The following is a 17,234-nucleotide window of genomic DNA, read 5'->3' as shown; positions in this document are numbered from 1 at the left end:
TATTGGTGCAAAAATCTCTGGACTTCACTCAATTTTACAACACGTACTGTAATATCTTTAGTAGGTTTTCCCACAAGTGTGTCCTCATTAAGCTCATGGAATAAGCACTGACAGGGTGCTGATGTGTTAGTAATAACATAAACTCAGCTAATCATTCACTAACTGGCGCAATGATTCACCCGTTTTACTAAATGAGCCCTCCAGTGTACTGTACTAGGGGGAAGCAAAATAACCATTAAGGGGGGTATAGGAAATTGGCAGTTTGTCAGCTCCTCTCATATATTATGAAAATAAGGAAGCTCAGCATCCAAGGCTGCACAACTAGGAACATACTGTATTATCCATGATGTATTTTAGAAACCCAAATATTATCTGGTGCAGTGGAACTGCCAACACATCAAAGTACAACATTTGTTTTTCATTTCATTTGCGTTTCATGTCTCAAGTAAAATAACGTCCTTTTGGATCAAGTGACAACATAATGTTCAATTTAGTACGCATGTTTAATTTAGGAAAATGATGGATAGAGAACCCATTATATGACTGTATTTGATGTAATTTACCAAAAAATAAACTCTAGACTCTGGATCTACCTTTCAGGAAACTAATTTTACCATGCTAAGAACGTTGCCGGAGCACATTAGCTGTGTTGACACCTACTCAGATATAAACACTTTAAAATGATATTAGACTATTATGGTTCTCCTGTAATATTCCTTTAGTAATCATGTAACATTCCTTTGAAAAACAAATGCAGAAAAGTGACAAGCTATATTCAGTGATAAGGCAACAAACAGAAAGTAAAAAAAAAATTACATTTAAGACATTTTTATGTCAAATGGGAAAAGTAATGCTTAAATGCTAAATATTGTTTATTCTACATAAAAAGGGAGACAAAAACAGAATAAACTGGATGCTTGTTTTAAATGTTATATAGAGTCATCTATTCCCAAATATATTTCCTTATAATATATATATATATATATATATATATATATATATATATATATATATATATATATATAAAACATTATATACAGTATATGTATGTATATATGTATAACATGAAATATATGTGCCTGCTATTGTAAAATATAAGGATATTAGACATCATTAAGCAGTTTAATGACCATAGGAAAATAGAAGGCTAAAGGCCAGGTGTCATGGAACACTCTGGGGGTCTTACCACTAATCAAACAAATTTAGCCATCAATGATCTGTGCCACAAATTAGAATTCTTAAATGTGTTTTAAGCCTTTGTTCTGCAGATGGAATTCTGGGAAAAAGAATTGCTTGTAAGATATCCATTTGCCTAAAGGTTGATTTATCCCCGCCCATTTTAAAGTTGGATACATCCAAATAAACATAGTGAAAACTAATACATTTGGTTCTTGGATGGATAAAATGCCATTCCTAGCTTAACAAGTAATAGAGCTTTGAAAGCTTTTGCTAGACTGTATTAAATCTGTCATTGGTACGGTATACATGTATGGGATCCTGCAACCCATTATCCAGAAAGTTTCTAATTACAAGAAGGCCATCTTCCATAGACTCCATTTTATTTATTTTAATTTCTCTATGTAATAATCAAACAGTCTACTGTACTTAATACTAACTAAGCTGCATGAATCCATATTGGTGGAAAAACAATCCTAGTTAATGTTTAAATTATCTAAAGATACATTTTGTAGTAGATGGTTGGGGGAATGTAATAAAAATCGAGAAAGAGAAAAACAATTTGCACCAAAAAGAATAAAAATTCACATCTCGCAATGTAATATTCGCAATGTTATTGCATTGCGAATTTTAATTGAGCAATTTTAAGTTTAAGTTGTTGAAGGTGTCGTAATCTTCTGGCGCAAACATAACTTTTACAGTAACAGTAAGAATTCACTGCGCATTGGTGCAAACTATAAAATTGGCTAAACCGTTTCCAGGTTGGCAAAAACTATATTAAATTTGCGCAAAGGCATAATGTTTCGCATTGCACATACCCTTTCCATTACCGACTTTTATTACATTCCCCCATTAAGGTATGGAGATCCAAATTACTGAAAAATCCTTTGTCTGGAATACCCCAGGTCCCAAGCATTCCAGATAATAGATCCCATACCAGTATAGGGTATTGTAATAAACCATGAGTTATTAGACCAGTAGTAAAATTTGCACCTCTTGTTAACCCAACATATAGCAAAAATAGGGTGTGACATGGAAAGCCTGTCAGCCTGTCCTCAATGATATTCTTTGTACAGGTATAGAACCTGTTATCCAGAATACTTGGGACCCAGGATCTTTCTATGATTTGGATCTTCATACCTTAAGTCTACTAAAAAATAATTAAAACATTAAATAAACCCAATAGGCTGCTTTTTGCTTCCAATAAGGATTAATTATGGCTTAAGTACTGTTTTATTATTATTATAGAGAAAGAGAAAATAATTATTAAGAATCTGGATTGTTTGGATTCTTTGTCTGTGTAAGGCAAACTTCCTGTAATTCAGAGCTTTCTGGATAATGGGTTTCCAGATAATGGAGCCAGTACCAGTATATGTTAATCCATATTTTATCTAGTGTTATTAACCAATAAAACCATTACAACGCACACTTTCACTTTCGGAATGCTTTGAGAATACGGAATCAAGGAGACACATACGCATCTTCCAGGAATTTAGTACAAATGGGTGGAATCTTCTTGTCTGCAATGAGTGTGTTACAGTCCGTCACATAGATCTGTTACATTTCTCCAACGCCTGTGCCAAAACACTACGTATATTGTTTGGAATTAGCACATATATGTCAGTTGGCCTACAAAGTAATGGCGTATCTGTCATGATGAGCTGCTGAACACTGACTACACAAACACTTTCAACTTTAAAAGGGAACGATAAAGTTCAATGAAAGGTCTTTCCATCAGTAATATACCTTCAGTGTTACAATCATTATAAACAAGTCTGTTCTATTGCAATGAAATCCTGTCTCTGTTCACCTTATCAATTAACCAGCAAAATATCTCTATGAGGTCATCATATATAATTGGTGATGTCAGTTCTGTCTAATAACACACAGAAATGTGTTATTTAGTTATAAGAAATGATGTTCCTCTACTTTAAAATATTTGCCAGTATTTGTATCTGGTTATGAACTTACCTTATGCAGGGATGCAAGCCATTATCTGGAAACCCATTATCCAGAAAGCTCTGAATTATGAGAAGGCCATCTCCCATAGGGGCAAAATTACTAAAGAGCAAAGTGACTAACACGGGTGAAAATTTGCCATTGTGATGTCATTTCGGTACTTCGTTGATTTACTAACGGTCGCTGGTGTAACTTCGCTAGCGAACGAGATAGACTTCGCTCCCTAACGCCTGGCGAATTTGTACTCTGGCGAATGGACGTAACTATGCAAATTCACTAAGATTCGGATTTTACTGAACGTTACCTCTTGCGCCAGACTTGCCACCTCAGAACAGGCGAAATGCAACAGATTAGATAGGAGTTCCTAAAAAAAATAGTAGAAAATTCCCAAAAAAACACTACCGTCTTTAACTTTTTCAGGGTGATAGGCTGAAAAAGAGCGTAAATTTTTTTGGGGTAACCAGCTTCCCCCCTACATTTCCTAACATATGGCACATAAACTATACACTGGGCTCATGTGTAGGGCAATATAACAACTTTATTTTATTAAGATTTCCCGGGCTTGTGTAGTGTAATGTATTTGCTGCAACATATACAGTACGTCCATTCAACTTTAACTTACTTTAGCCAACGCTAGTGTAACTTCGCCAGCGTTTGGTGCCCTGGATGCAACCTTGGATTTCAGTGAATTAGAGTTGTCCTGGCGAATCTACGACTGAGAAAGTGTTGCGCTGTGAGCAAAGCTGTCACTGGCGAATTTTCTGAGGTTAGTGAATTTGCCCCATTTGATTACAATTTAATAAAATAATTCAAATTTTCAAAAATGTTCTTTTCTCTATTAAGACAGTAGCTTGTATTTGTTTCAAACTAAGATTTAATTAATCCTTATTGGAGAAACAACAATTCAACTGGGTTATTTAACGTTTAAAACATTTTTGGGTAAAGGTATGGAGATCCAAATTAAGAAAGACTCCTTATCTGGAAAGCCCCAGGTACCGAGTATTCTGGATAACAAGTCCCATAAATGTAAAAGAAGGTTCATTATTTTGTATATTAATCGATTTATAGCTTTATAGAGAGATACCTGTAACAGCTGCCATTCCTCTACTTATCTGTTGAAAAACTTGCCAACCTCAGTACATTATAATGGATATAAGAGCAGCAACAATAATTTTCTGCCCTTTTTAGGTGCCACTGTGAGACGGGTTTTCGCAAAAAGTTTTTATTGATATGGTGACACCAGAAAGAATAAACTGCCACATACAGATGCAACATATAGCATCCCATGTGTAAGGTTAGGCAGTGCTTCAAATGAATTGTAGTCTTGTGGTGCATACTGCAAATTTTATGCTCCCATAACCCTCCTTTTTGTAACCTGCTAGTTGTTATGGGGGAAATTCCTTCCTTCATTCCTGATGCAAACTGCCATATCTCTATGCTGACACTTTTATGCTTCATAATGACAATGAGTAAAATAGTGCTCTGCAAGGGAACATGTAGCTGATCCATTCTCATAAAGGCCAACTGGCTTCAGTATGTAAATTCATACAGTTAAAGATTTAGGCAAAATGGAGTACTGTATTTGGCATGTCATACCTGTAGGGGGGAAAGTTCCAATAAATTAACTGCCGGACCACATGGTACTTGTGATTGGGAGCAAAATATTAAGAGAATAATAATGAAACTCCTACATTGCTGTTGCTGAAGGCATCACAGGTACCTGAGTAAAAGTTGCATGGATATATGAGTCTTATAAATATGATTTGAAGATTCATTTGGTATGAACATCTGTTTATTCACATGAATATTTGCCAAGGATTTGGAGCCGTCATCATTTTGTACCATGAAATTTACCTGCACAGCAGAGCGTAGGCGGGATGTTCATTCATCTGTGTGTCTTTCTTTATTCAATTACTCAGTGTTTGCATTAGAAGTGAATAAGAAGATCAGCAGATTATAACACTGACAGTCGCATCTCTTTTGCAGTAAAATAGAACTAAATTGGGCATTCACTTCAATAAGCAAAAAGTGCCATTGCTCTGTTTAAAGTATTTTGTAATGTCACTATTTCCCTTCACAGGATCTTTAAGCTCACTTTGGGTTGTTACATAGTCTTTGGAGGAAGTATATATATATATATATATATATATATACTATGCAAGAGCCACGAATATACTGTAAATTATATCCTATGAACAGTGCTTAGTAGTGATGTCATCAGTTATATTTGGAGCTTAGTGATGTCATGAAATTTGTGAGGCGTTAACAGGATAACTGGATCTAGCCTTCACACTGATATATCTTTTAGTTACTGTTTCCCAAAAATTGGGTAACAGTACAATTTAAAGTCTGATTTTGTGTCAACATTTTCTGCTGCAAACTCCAATCAAATCCACTCGGGTTTTTTATGCTTATTTATTATTACATTTTCCCGAAAAATTAGCGTTGCGTGAAAAAATCTTTTTTCACATTATTTTGTTTTTTTCATTGGATTTTCAAATTTTTTTGGGAATTTTCACCCAAAAACTCTGATTTCTCATTCTTTTTTTGGAAAACTCTGAAAACTTTGGGGTATTGCACAAAACCCAGCGCACATCAAAAAATCATGCAACCTCGACGGGTCTGAGGTGCCGGATTTTCTTATTTGGACTTTTTTCATCCTCTGGGTTAAATAAATTCTGAAAGTTCACGATTTTTTAAAAGTCTGATTTTATGTCTAGTATAGGTAAATCTAAAAAAAAAAAAAAAAAATTGAGAGTTTAATAAATAACCCCCTAAAAGTCTGACCTATATCTTACATACCTTAGAGGTGGGCCCTCTTTTTTGGGAATAGGTGTTCGTTTTCATATACAGGTATGGGACCTGATATCCAAAATGCATTGAAGTCAATGGGTGACAATTTTTTTTCACCCATTGGAGTCTACGGGCATCATTTTTGTTGTGAAACTTGCCAAAATATTTAGTTCATCTCTATAAAATAATTATGTTAGTTGAAATCAAGCACAAAGTACTGTTTTATTATTACAGAGAAAAATAAAACACTTTTTTGAAATGTGAATTGATTAATATGGAATCTATGACAGATGGCTTTCCTGCAATTCTGAACTTTCTGGATAATGGAATCCTATACCTGTACTTTTAATGGTATGTAGACATATCATATCTCATCATCCCAACTTATAACATTATATATATATATATATATATATATATATATATATATATATATATATATATATATATATATATATATATATATATATATATATATATATATATATATATATATATATATATATATATAACATTATAACATTAAGGCAGACAATTGCAATGCCTGTATATTTCTGTATGCATCTGCATCATCTGTACCAAATATAAAAAATATATTGATTTGTCTGTGTACTGTCTGAAATGTACTCCTGGCTATGAATTGATGCTTGATATTGTCAATCTGATTTTCCCGAGAAAAAGTATTGATAAATTAGTTAAATTTGTGATAGGGAATTTGGTTGACTTTTTTTCATAAAAAACTGAGATTCATTTTAGTTTTAGTAAATCAGCACCTAATACGAGTTTTAGTGAATAACCCCCTAAGTGAGAAGCACTAGGTCCTGACCTCATCTCTTACACGTCATGTGTTATTTATATCTAAGGGCCTATTTATTAAACCTTCATTTTTTCTGTTTGAGGTTTCAAGGGGTGAAATACGAATTTTTAGAGATTTCTCAAACCCCAAAACTGCTAAAAATTCGAATTCTATATTCCAACCTTTAGAGGTCATGTAGAATGGCAGATGTCCCTAAAGTTGCTTCTCAACATCGCGGTCTGCGCTGGATAATCCGATAATGTAGAGTTTTCGCAGTGAAAATTTGATAAACTTGAGTTTGCAGAACACGTATAATACTCTCAGTTTTGTCACAACATTTTGTCGCTCTGATTTTTTCTAGAAAAATTATTGATAAGTGAGTTCAATTCGTGGAAGGGAGTTTGGTTGACTTTGTTTTCATAAAAAAAACGGAGATTAATTTGCATTTTAGTAAATAGCCCCCTAAATGTGTAACCTACAAATATCATGCTTGGACTGCATTCACCCCCTTTGGCAAAGCACAATAATTTCCTTATACACAGTGCCATATAACTGCTCTAAATCAAGATGACACCCCAGCAGTAGAGTTACCAATAATGAACCCACCGTTTTAGTAGAATCCTCATTTTAGTTTCCTGCTATTATAAAAAAAAAAAAAAAAGAACGCTAAAATACAAGAGTACAAATATGTTTTCATTATTGTGATATTCTCTGCTAAGTGTAAACAGAAAGTCAAATTGAAAGAGCCGAGCAGTAATCACTGATTTACCCAATGTTGCCACGTTTCATCCTGAGTGAATTTCAAAAGGCCGTATTGTGTGAAACAGCCAGAAAAACTCATTTTGGCAAACAGGATACCAAGTTCAAATGCACACAGAGCTTCTCTTTGACAGATTTGGTTTGGAGCACACAGAGTACAATTTTCTACAGCTGCAAAAATATCAAATATTATTCCGTCCACACATTTCCATATAAAAAAAAAATTGTGTTTTGATTCTTGTTTAAATGCGTTTCTTACTTTCTAGGTTTCTTAGTGCGAGTAAATAAGTTGCTGAACACATTCCGTGTTAGTTCATTTGTTTCGAATTTTGAACCGACAGAAACTTTTCTCTTATGACTCTTTTATATTTGGAAAACTGACTGCTGCTGGGCTCTGCCTACAATGTCAAATCTTTGTATCAATTCATAACAGGAAGAAATCAACATGCAGGAGGTATGCACTGTTCACATATACAAGAGTTTACCCTTTATTTTTTTTCCTTTGAATTAGAAAAAAGGTATTAAAGAATAACTTCTATTTAAAAACCTCTCCTTCTTGTTATGTTTGCACAAACAAAAAAAAAAAAACCCTCCACAAAAATGTAATCAGTGAACAACCTCTTTGGAATCTTTAGATAACTGTCACTCTGGTTGTTAAAGGGCTAACGGTAAGACTGCAGCATCCCCTTAATCACTTAGAAATCGTTACACTCCTCTAACCTACTTTGGCCCCTTCCCTCAGGAATTTGCTTTGGCTGTTGATTTATGAGCATGCTCAGTTTTTCTCAGATTACACTAAACTAAACTTAACTAAACACACCCTCCAGTCTAACAGCCAACGAAGAGATAGCATTACTGGTTCCCATAGAAACTCTGCTCTAGCTGTCTGATCCTATTTTTTTCTCCTAACCACCTCTCCTGAGCTCAGCTCAACCATTACACTGCTCAACTCCAGCAGCACTTTTTATCAAAGCATGTTGTACCTGTGTAAACCTGCATTCTGCACTGCATGAACTTTGCAGCATACATGTCCGGTTTGTAGAAAATGATCTCCAGGTGAAAGCTGTTATTTGTTTTAGGAAAATGTGATGGCGCTGACAAATGGAGGGGTATATGCAGTAAAAATTATGTGGCTTGGGACAATATGCCCAACTTATATACATGGTAGGAAAATGTCGGCTTAAGATGTCCTTTAAAGTAGTTGTTGCCATGGTTTGCTTTTCATAAAAGCCACTGCCTCATGTGACACACCGAGCATACCATGGCAGTTCCTACTTTCTTGTATAAGGGGTTGTATGTTTCCAGTTTTTAAAGCTGTATGTTGAAGTATATTAATTGCAATGTACAGAAGCCCTACGTAGCAAGCCTGGGACATATGGAGTGGAAAGGGTCATGAATGAGAGACGAGTGAGGCAAAACTAGTTGTGGGGTTGCATGTCTGGTATTATGGGAATTGTAGTGTGGGACAGGGCCGGGCCAAAGGGTAGACAGAGTAGGCACGTGCCTAAGGCACAAAGTTAGTGGGGCTCCAGGCACGTATGTCCTCTGTCGCCTACCTCCAGTGGGGTCCACTCTGTGCCCGACTCTCTGTGCTTTTCAATTCTTTTTGCACACCTGCGCATGCGCCTGAAAGCATGCTTCGTGCATGCACAAGCGAGCGCCACCATGCACATGCGCACTCACGCTAAGCCGTCGTCATGTCCGGCTGGCTTGCCTAGGGAGGGAGAAAGTATAGGATGGACTTAGCCTTTAAATAGCAGGAAACAAAGTATGGGAACCCCTTTTACCTTGTGACTGCACAGGAGCAGGCCCTGCCCTGAGATTTGGGCAGGCCCAGATTTGTTGTAAAACTACAAAGACCCAGGCCTTGGCTGGCAAATTATTAGGAGCAGCATGCCGCCGAGCCAATCTATGGGGAGCACTGGGGACCCACATCGGGACTGCTGTTTGAGGGCCCCCTCCTGCAACTATAGCTTACACCTCCCCCAGTTGCGCCACTCTGCGCTTGCGCGTTTGGGCTCATGCGCTATTGTATTTTTGCCAGAACTGGCAGTAGGTTGGTGGCAAAAAAATGACTTGCGCAGGGAGCGGGACTGGGCCGGCACGATGCTTGAGAAAGGGCAGTGTCCCTGAAACGTTGCACCGCATCTACGCATTAAAAATTTTGCATGGTTTAACAAGCATCAATATTCTTGTGTGCCAGTGTGCTTCTATTCCTACATTGACTGGAGGTTGCCGTTGTCTCTATCGCTGGGCACCAAGTTATCTGTTTTCTCTGTCAGCACGGGTGTGCGAGTACTCTACCTTTCACTGGGCTGGCGCGGCCCACAAGAGATGGGGCCCACTGGGTTTTTTTCGGTTATCCAGACGGCCCAGTCCGACCCTGCAAGTACACATAGGTAGATGCCTGCTGGACCAACCCACAATATATATTTAATATAAAATTTACAATAAATGAATTCAGATTCACATTACAACTTTCCCTGACAATACAGAAGCAAAGTGAAATTTTGACAACCCCTTCTCAATACCAGAAAGAGCATACTGAGCATTTGCAAAGTCACTGACACTCAAAAGTTTGAGATACAAGAAGGGAAGCTGCTTGCAACCTTTAAAGGAGAACTAAAGCCTAACTAAAGTAGCTAGAAATGTTGTACATTATGTTGTGGGCTTCTGTACCAGCCCAAGGCAACCACAGTCATTTAGCAGTAAAGATCTGTGTCTCCAAAGATGCCCCAGTAGCTCCCCATCTTCTATGCTGCTGTCACTTTCTGAGCTTAGGGACCCACTCACAATATACAGTACACATAGAATAGAAATGTCACAATATACAGTAAGGCTGATAAGTAATTAATACAGATAATTAGAACATGGCAGCATCAGTTTATATTATAAGCCAACCTCATTTCTGCTTGATAATTTGCAACGACCCCTTAGCTTAGCTTTTCAACAGCTGCTCAGAGCCCACTGAGCATGTGAGTGTCACAGACACTTTCCAAGATGGTCACCCCCTGTGACAAGTTTGAAGTTCTGGATCGTTGTTGTTATTGAGAAGCTGAGACTTTAGGCTGTTACAATAAGTTCAGTATATAAAATATGGCATTTTTGGTTGCATTAGTTTTTAGGGTTTAGTTCTCCTTTAAAGGACTGGATCTTTATTGTTACCGGACTGATAAACCTCTGGGCTTGTACAGAAAAGTTTAATATTAACAGGCATATTTTTTAGGCTTTACTTCTACTTTAATCCAGCATTGTAGAGGCTAAATTTAATTATGTTTTATTAAAATATGTCTGTTAAGGTTCTCATTCACCCAGGTCATGGTATATCTATAGTCTAATCAACTTGCTGTATTTTTCTTTTTCCTTGAAGACGTTTCACTAGTCATCCAACTGGCTTTCTCAATTCTGAATCGAAACGTCGATAATACAGCTAGTCCAGTTGATTTGACTTATTACAATGGATATTTTATTAAAATACATTTTATTATCTATAAGCAATGATTTGATTAAAAATTGACCTACACTCAACTCAATATAGGTTCCATTTGATACTAAGCATTTCCTATCTTGAACTGTGTGGATTCTCTACAATTATATAATATGCTTATGTTTTCACAGGTAAACTATGACCACTTTGCTATTAGTGTTCGTTTGCTTGCGGGTCATCGCTGCAGCGATATCCGTAGAAGTTACAGGTGAGTCACTATTTTATCCTCCTTCAATTATTTACTTGCCACCTCCCTGCCAGTATTGTTCACTAAATGGGTCAGTATTCACAGGCAATCCTGTGCTTCCCCTTGAGAAAGTTTACATTGTAGTGCTCCTCTCTGCGCTAGTCATACCCTAAAAGAGCATCATTCTCAATATCAATGGTTTCTCAGTACTGTTGTTGCACAATTCACTGACACATGAGCACAAAGTTTTTAGAGCATTGGAGAACACTACATTGTAAAGGGCAATCCCAAAATTTTCACAGAGGTGTTACATGTTTTTAACCTTAGCCAATAATTTCTAAAAAATTACGAGTGCATTTTGTTTGCATTGGAAGATTGGTGCATTTCTTGAATTGCTTTTAAACTCTGCCCTCTTGTGTGTATTCTGTACATGGAACAATGCAGAAAATAAATGTTAGGTACATTTAAATCCTAATGTTCTTATGGTACTTAAGATACTGTAATTGACCAGTTCATTATTTAGGATTAGACCAGTAGAATCGTAACCTATAACACAGTTGAAGGACATTTTATCTTGACATTTGGGTTATAGACTCACTATGTCCCAACATGTCACAGGTTAAATAGACAGACTTTTGTCCACTTAAACAAATGCTTTGCTGAGATGTGCTGTGTGTCATGCAATGCCAAAACAAAGTTTGCTCCATTTGTTTGGTCATTTTCTAAGAACATGGTATAGCCATGGCGTACAAATTGTAACCTGTCTTTCCTGCTGTATTCATGGTCACATGCATTATAAAGGGGGGAGACATCAGGGCGAACTGATTGTCATTGATATTATAAGGTTCACTAATACATTACACTGTCATGTATCAAGTATAAATAGAAATATTAAGTTGTCTTGTAGAACCTGATTTCACGTGATCTCAGAAAAACTTCCAATAATGTATAATATTCTTTTTCTTTTTTGGGTGAACTTTTAGACCATCACAACACACTGAGCGTGATTATACCTTTAGATCTTCCACTGAACGTCCAACTTGGACATTCCCTTACCATCCCTTGTTTCTTCATCAACGCTTTGGATGGTGTGACTGTGGCTCCCTCAACAGCCCCCTTAACACCAAGGATCAAGTGGAGCAAACATGTCAAAGGAAAGGAAACCGTTCTGCTGGTAGCCACAGATGGACATGTCCGTGTAAATGAAGCCTACAATGGACGAGTCTCTATGCCCACCTACCCACTTGCCCCTACTGATGTCAGCCTGGAAATTTCCAACATACTGTCCAATGATTCAGGAACCTACCGCTGTGAAGTGATGCATGGAATAGAAGACAGCCAAGCTACAGTAGAGGTTAATGTGAAAGGTAATTGATTCTAAGATTCTTAGCATTAACTTGACATAGCACTGAAAAGTAAACTCAAGCCAAGTAATCAAATCTGGTGGCATTTCTTTAACATTTTCTACTGCTTTGATAGGAAGCAAATGATCTTTATATTCAGGAGTGTAGAAGTACATTATCTCATACACTAGTTTCTTGAAAGCGCATGGATGGCCTATGCCCTATAGCATCGTGCCAGTCTCTCATTGGTGTATATGAATGTAGTAATGTGCATATTTGGATTGGAATGTGAACAAATTTCAGGAACTGACCACAAATAAACAGCACAGGAACCTTTAGCTCTAAAGGGAGGGTTAGTAGCTCTGTACATTTATTCAAGTGCTACTAAAATATAACACTAAAAACAAAGGAAAGAATTGCTGGAAAACCTTGAGAGAAGTAACATACAGTATAAATAAGCGTTTCTCTCATACTTTACTATGGAAATTAGAGATCCGCAACCAGTTACCTGTGAGCAACATGTTGCTCCCAATCCATTGGATGTTGCTCCCAGTATCCTCAAAGCAGGTGCTCTTTTTTTAATTCCTGGCTTTAAGGCAAGTTTAGTTGCATAAATCTATAGATCTATGGAGGGCTGTTAAAGAGGATATAAGAAGCCACCCTAGATGGCAATTAGGCAAGAGAAAGGGGCATGTTTACTAACATTGGAGATACATATCACCAGCAACTAGATTTTAACAGTCATCTATAAGTTAGAAAACAAAAACAAAGATCTGATTGGGGCAGCATCACTGGGGATATTTATCTCCAATGTTAGTAAACATGCCCCTATAACAGCAATCTGAGCTGTAACCCTTTATGCAAGCTAAGCATGCCCAATTAAGACTAAAAACTCTCTATATTTACTAAGCAGTTACTCTCTATAAGCATTTGAATATTTTTGTAACACCTCATTTTAAAACAATCCTTATTTAGTGTAATGATTAGCTGGGGATATTGGTTTATCTCTTTTGCAAGATATATGTGGGGACCATTTTATAATAGATGTTTTCTATTTCAGGGGTTGTTTTCCACTACAGAGCAATCTCTACCAGATATACTTTGGACTTTGAAAAAGCCAAGAAAGCATGCATACAGAACAGCGCCACCATTGCCACCCCTGAGCAGCTCCAGGCAGCATATGATGATGGTTACCACCAATGTGATGCTGGGTGGCTTTCTGACCAGACGGTTCGGTAAGCTCTTAATTCAGAAGTTTTAAAAATGGCAATCAGTTTCTTAGTGATGAGCGAATCTGTCCCAAATCTGTCATGAAACTGCAAAAAAATCAGCGAAACGGCTGATTTGAAGTCAATCCACAACAATTTCTTCTCACTCTAAATGCATTAAAGTCAATGGGCGTTTTTACTTGAGGCAACTTTTTCTGTCTCACAGACTTTTTAGTCTTGGCGACTTTTTTTTCTCTGTGACTTTTTTGGCCAAATGCATTAAAGTCAATGGACGCCTTTTCTTATGGAAATTTTTTTTGTCTCTGCAATAATTTTGTCTTGGTAATTTTATGTCTGTGCAAAAATTTTTGCGGCAAATTTTTGCTGCAGTTTGGCAAAAAAAAAAATTTGCTGATGGCGACGTGCATAATTTCGAAGTGCGAATCCATGCCTGGATGAAAAATTTTGCTCATCACTACTTGTAAACAATGCTACTGGATTGAACTGACAAAAGATAATTTACTAACAAAAGGCATTAGGTCACTTCAGATGAAATTGACCATTAAAAGAGATTAATGATTTTTTTGCCAAACCCATATTGTATATCTGATGGATTTATCTTGAAATCTATGGTTTTTGCTATTTTCTGAGCTAAACAGGGTAAACAGGAGAACTGAGGCTCCTCCATGTTTGTTCCTTGCAATGTAGATAATTTGATTCCCAGAGCACAGATAATCCCCCTGTATAATGAACTCCTTTTAAGAAAACAGTTCTACCAAAGAGGGAAGGGGAATGTAAACTAGCAATCGAATTATATACCTCACAAGGACCAAACATGGAGTCGCTTCAGTTTCCCCTGTTGGCCCTGTTTATTTTAAGAAATAATGAAAATAATAGATTTTTCATGACAAAACAACACAACAGGCAAGAAGTACGTTCAGCACAAACCCTATTAATTGCACTCATGCTTGAGAAGGGGTTTCATGGACCTTTAAATGCAGGGTATGGTGCAAAAACCAAGTACAATCTGCTTGTTTTTTCACTTTGTACCCTGCCCTGCACCTTGAAAAATTGTCTCCGAACCCTGCATTCCAAAATGGACTACAGAGATCTGCTTCCCCCAAAAATACAGTGCAGACTGCATCAATTCTCCAGTGGAGGCCTCAATAGAGCCGTATGCTTACCACCTTTTAATGTCCACTCCTAACTATTCTTAGACCTGAAAAAAATACTGCTGGAACATTGCTATGGCTTGCAGGTGCAAACTTTGCATAAATCTTTAACTAAACCCTGGCTGAGGACAAAGTGTCAAGATATACTGTTAAAAATACCGCAAATATTTAATCTATTTCTTAATATAATAAAGCTTGTCTCTTGAAGATGCCTTGCATCAAAATTATGTCTATGCTATGTGGAACAAGCACAACCTTTTAAACTTAGATTCAAGCCCAGTATTCCCTTAAACTGAGTTTTCTGAGACACTTGGTTATTTATCAAAGGTAGAATTGCGTTTCCCTTGAAAAATTTGAGTTTTCAAGGTTATTTTTTTAGGTTAATAATGTATGAGCCAATGGCAGAGGTTCCATTTGAAGATGTTAATAGCCTTCATGATGTCTGCATTTTGTCTGTGGGTTTCGTTCGAATATTCTATCAATTTCGAGTGATTATAGTTTTTTTTTTCACCACGACTACACTGATTCGAGTTTTTTACATTCGAGTTTTTTCTTAAATTAGAAACCATTCGAGTTGTGAGTTCATTGAGGTATAGAAAAGCTCACAAAGCTCTAAAATTAGACTTTTGATAAATAGCCCCCTTTGCTTTGCTACAGCTGTATCTATTTCAAGCTCCATTTTACACCCAAACATATGGTGATATTTCCTTTTTTCCAATGTAGTTATCCAATCCATAATCCACGTGAAGCCTGTTATGGAGACAAGGACATGTTCCCAGGAGTGAGAACATACGGAGTTCGTGAGACTGATGAAACCTATGATGTGTATTGCTATGTTGAGGATATGCAGGGTATTATACTTAATATTTTAATCTATTGGGCTGTATATCTTTTTAGCTAGCTACATGGTATTGGTCATGTTGTATTAAAAATATAAATAATAATGTTTGAAAACAACCAGCTTGTCTTTTATTTACTATGTGATTTTTAGACTGTTTTTGACACCCATAGGTGAAGTGTTTTATGCAACATCTCCTGAAAAGTTCACTTTTGATGAAGCAGAAAAGCAATGTAAGAGCCTTGGTGCCAGGTTGGCCACTACTGGAGAGCTCTATGTGGCATGGAAAAGTGGAATGGATGTGTGCAGTGCGGGTTGGTTGGGAGACCGCAGTGTTAGGTACCCTATATCAATAGCTCGGCCTAACTGTGGTGGAAACTTAGTAGGAGTAAGAACAGTTTATCTTCATCCCAACCAGACTGGATATCCTAATCCTCTATCTCGCTATGATGCTATCTGCTACAAAGGTTGGTACTTGTCTCTGCATTCATTTCTCAAAGTTATATTTGTTTAAATTTTTTTAAAAAAAGACCTGCATAAAGTTGGAATAATAAATTAATTTGAGAATACCGAACTTTAATGCAATGGTTGCCATTGCCTAACTTTTGGCCAATGGCGACCTTGAAGATCTAGTTTTGGTCAGGGGCCACCTTTAGCTCATTTAACAGGTACAGAAAGAATTTCATAATAACAGTCTACCAGTCATTGAAACATAGTTATTCACTCCAAATATAATCCTGACTGACCTTCAAGCTGAGCTTTCAGTTGTATTAGAATACCAAATGACCAGTCTCAGCAGTTCTCAGCCTAACTGGCCTTGAGGTAGAGTACCCCCTGCCATTACTGGGGTTGCAGCCCCACATTTGGGGAACCGCTGCTTTAGAGGTTGGATTCGAGTTTCATGGACAGTGCATTTTTTCCATTTTACTAAACTATTTTATTAGTTAACCCTAGTTGTATTTTATTTTATTTTTTTTAGCTGGACCAGATGAGGATATCACTATTCAGACCATTACACAACCAAGTTTAGAGATCATCATCCCCCGTAATGATACAGAAGAAGAGGCTCGTGGCAGTATTGCTTCCCTTGAACCAACTAATTTTACTCTCACACCTACTGATCTTGAGGAATTTTTCACAGCAACCCCAGAGCTTGTGCTAACAGAAGGGCCATTTGAAAATGTCACAGAGGAAGTATTTCCTCTAGAAAATATTACAGCATTAGCCCAAACAGAAGCCCCTGGTACAGTAAATGTGACATTCTCCGAGGGTCCAGAGTTTAATGCAACAACATCTTTAGAAGAGGAAATAGTTCCTGTAACAGCTGCTCCTGCTGAAGTTGAGCCAGAAAAACACATTGCTAAGACTGGTAAGTTGTGGATGAGTCCAATAATCTGTGAACATTGGGTCTGTTAAATTACCATGGAGTCCAAGCCTACAAGCAATGTGATTGTTAACAATGAGATCAGCCTGGGCAGTCTGCATCACCCTGTTGTACTTGATGTAGCCATTGGTA

The 17,234-nt window shown here is 37.0% G+C and overlaps 1 protein-coding gene across 3 annotated transcripts in view; it reads left to right on the top strand.

Annotated features, from left to right (window-relative positions):
- acan.L (aggrecan L homeolog) overlaps nucleotides 1–17,234 on the top strand; it is a 64,308-nt gene that overhangs the window by 20,120 nt on the left and 26,954 nt on the right. For 2 of the 3 annotated variants that reach the window (XM_041586851.1, XM_041586849.1), the window contains exons 2-7: nucleotides 11,102–11,178; nucleotides 12,141–12,524; nucleotides 13,561–13,735; nucleotides 15,604–15,731; nucleotides 15,892–16,185; nucleotides 16,698–17,087. In XM_041586851.1, the coding sequence (XP_041442785.1) occupies nucleotides 11,109–11,178; nucleotides 12,141–12,524; nucleotides 13,561–13,735; nucleotides 15,604–15,731; nucleotides 15,892–16,185; nucleotides 16,698–17,087 (1,441 nt within the window). In that variant the 5' untranslated portion in view covers nucleotides 11,102–11,108. Of the gene's footprint in view, nucleotides 1–7,843; nucleotides 7,938–11,101; nucleotides 11,179–12,140; nucleotides 12,525–13,560; nucleotides 13,736–15,603; nucleotides 15,732–15,891; nucleotides 16,186–16,697; nucleotides 17,088–17,234 lie in introns of those variants that run through there. The other variant, XM_041586850.1, reaches the window with a different exon arrangement.

Source organism: Xenopus laevis, chromosome 3L (assembly GCF_017654675.1).
Source record: "Xenopus laevis strain J_2021 chromosome 3L, Xenopus_laevis_v10.1, whole genome shotgun sequence".
Lineage (NCBI taxonomy): Eukaryota > Metazoa > Chordata > Amphibia > Anura > Pipidae > Xenopus > Xenopus laevis.
This window is presented reverse-complemented; position numbering and strand designations above follow the sequence as displayed.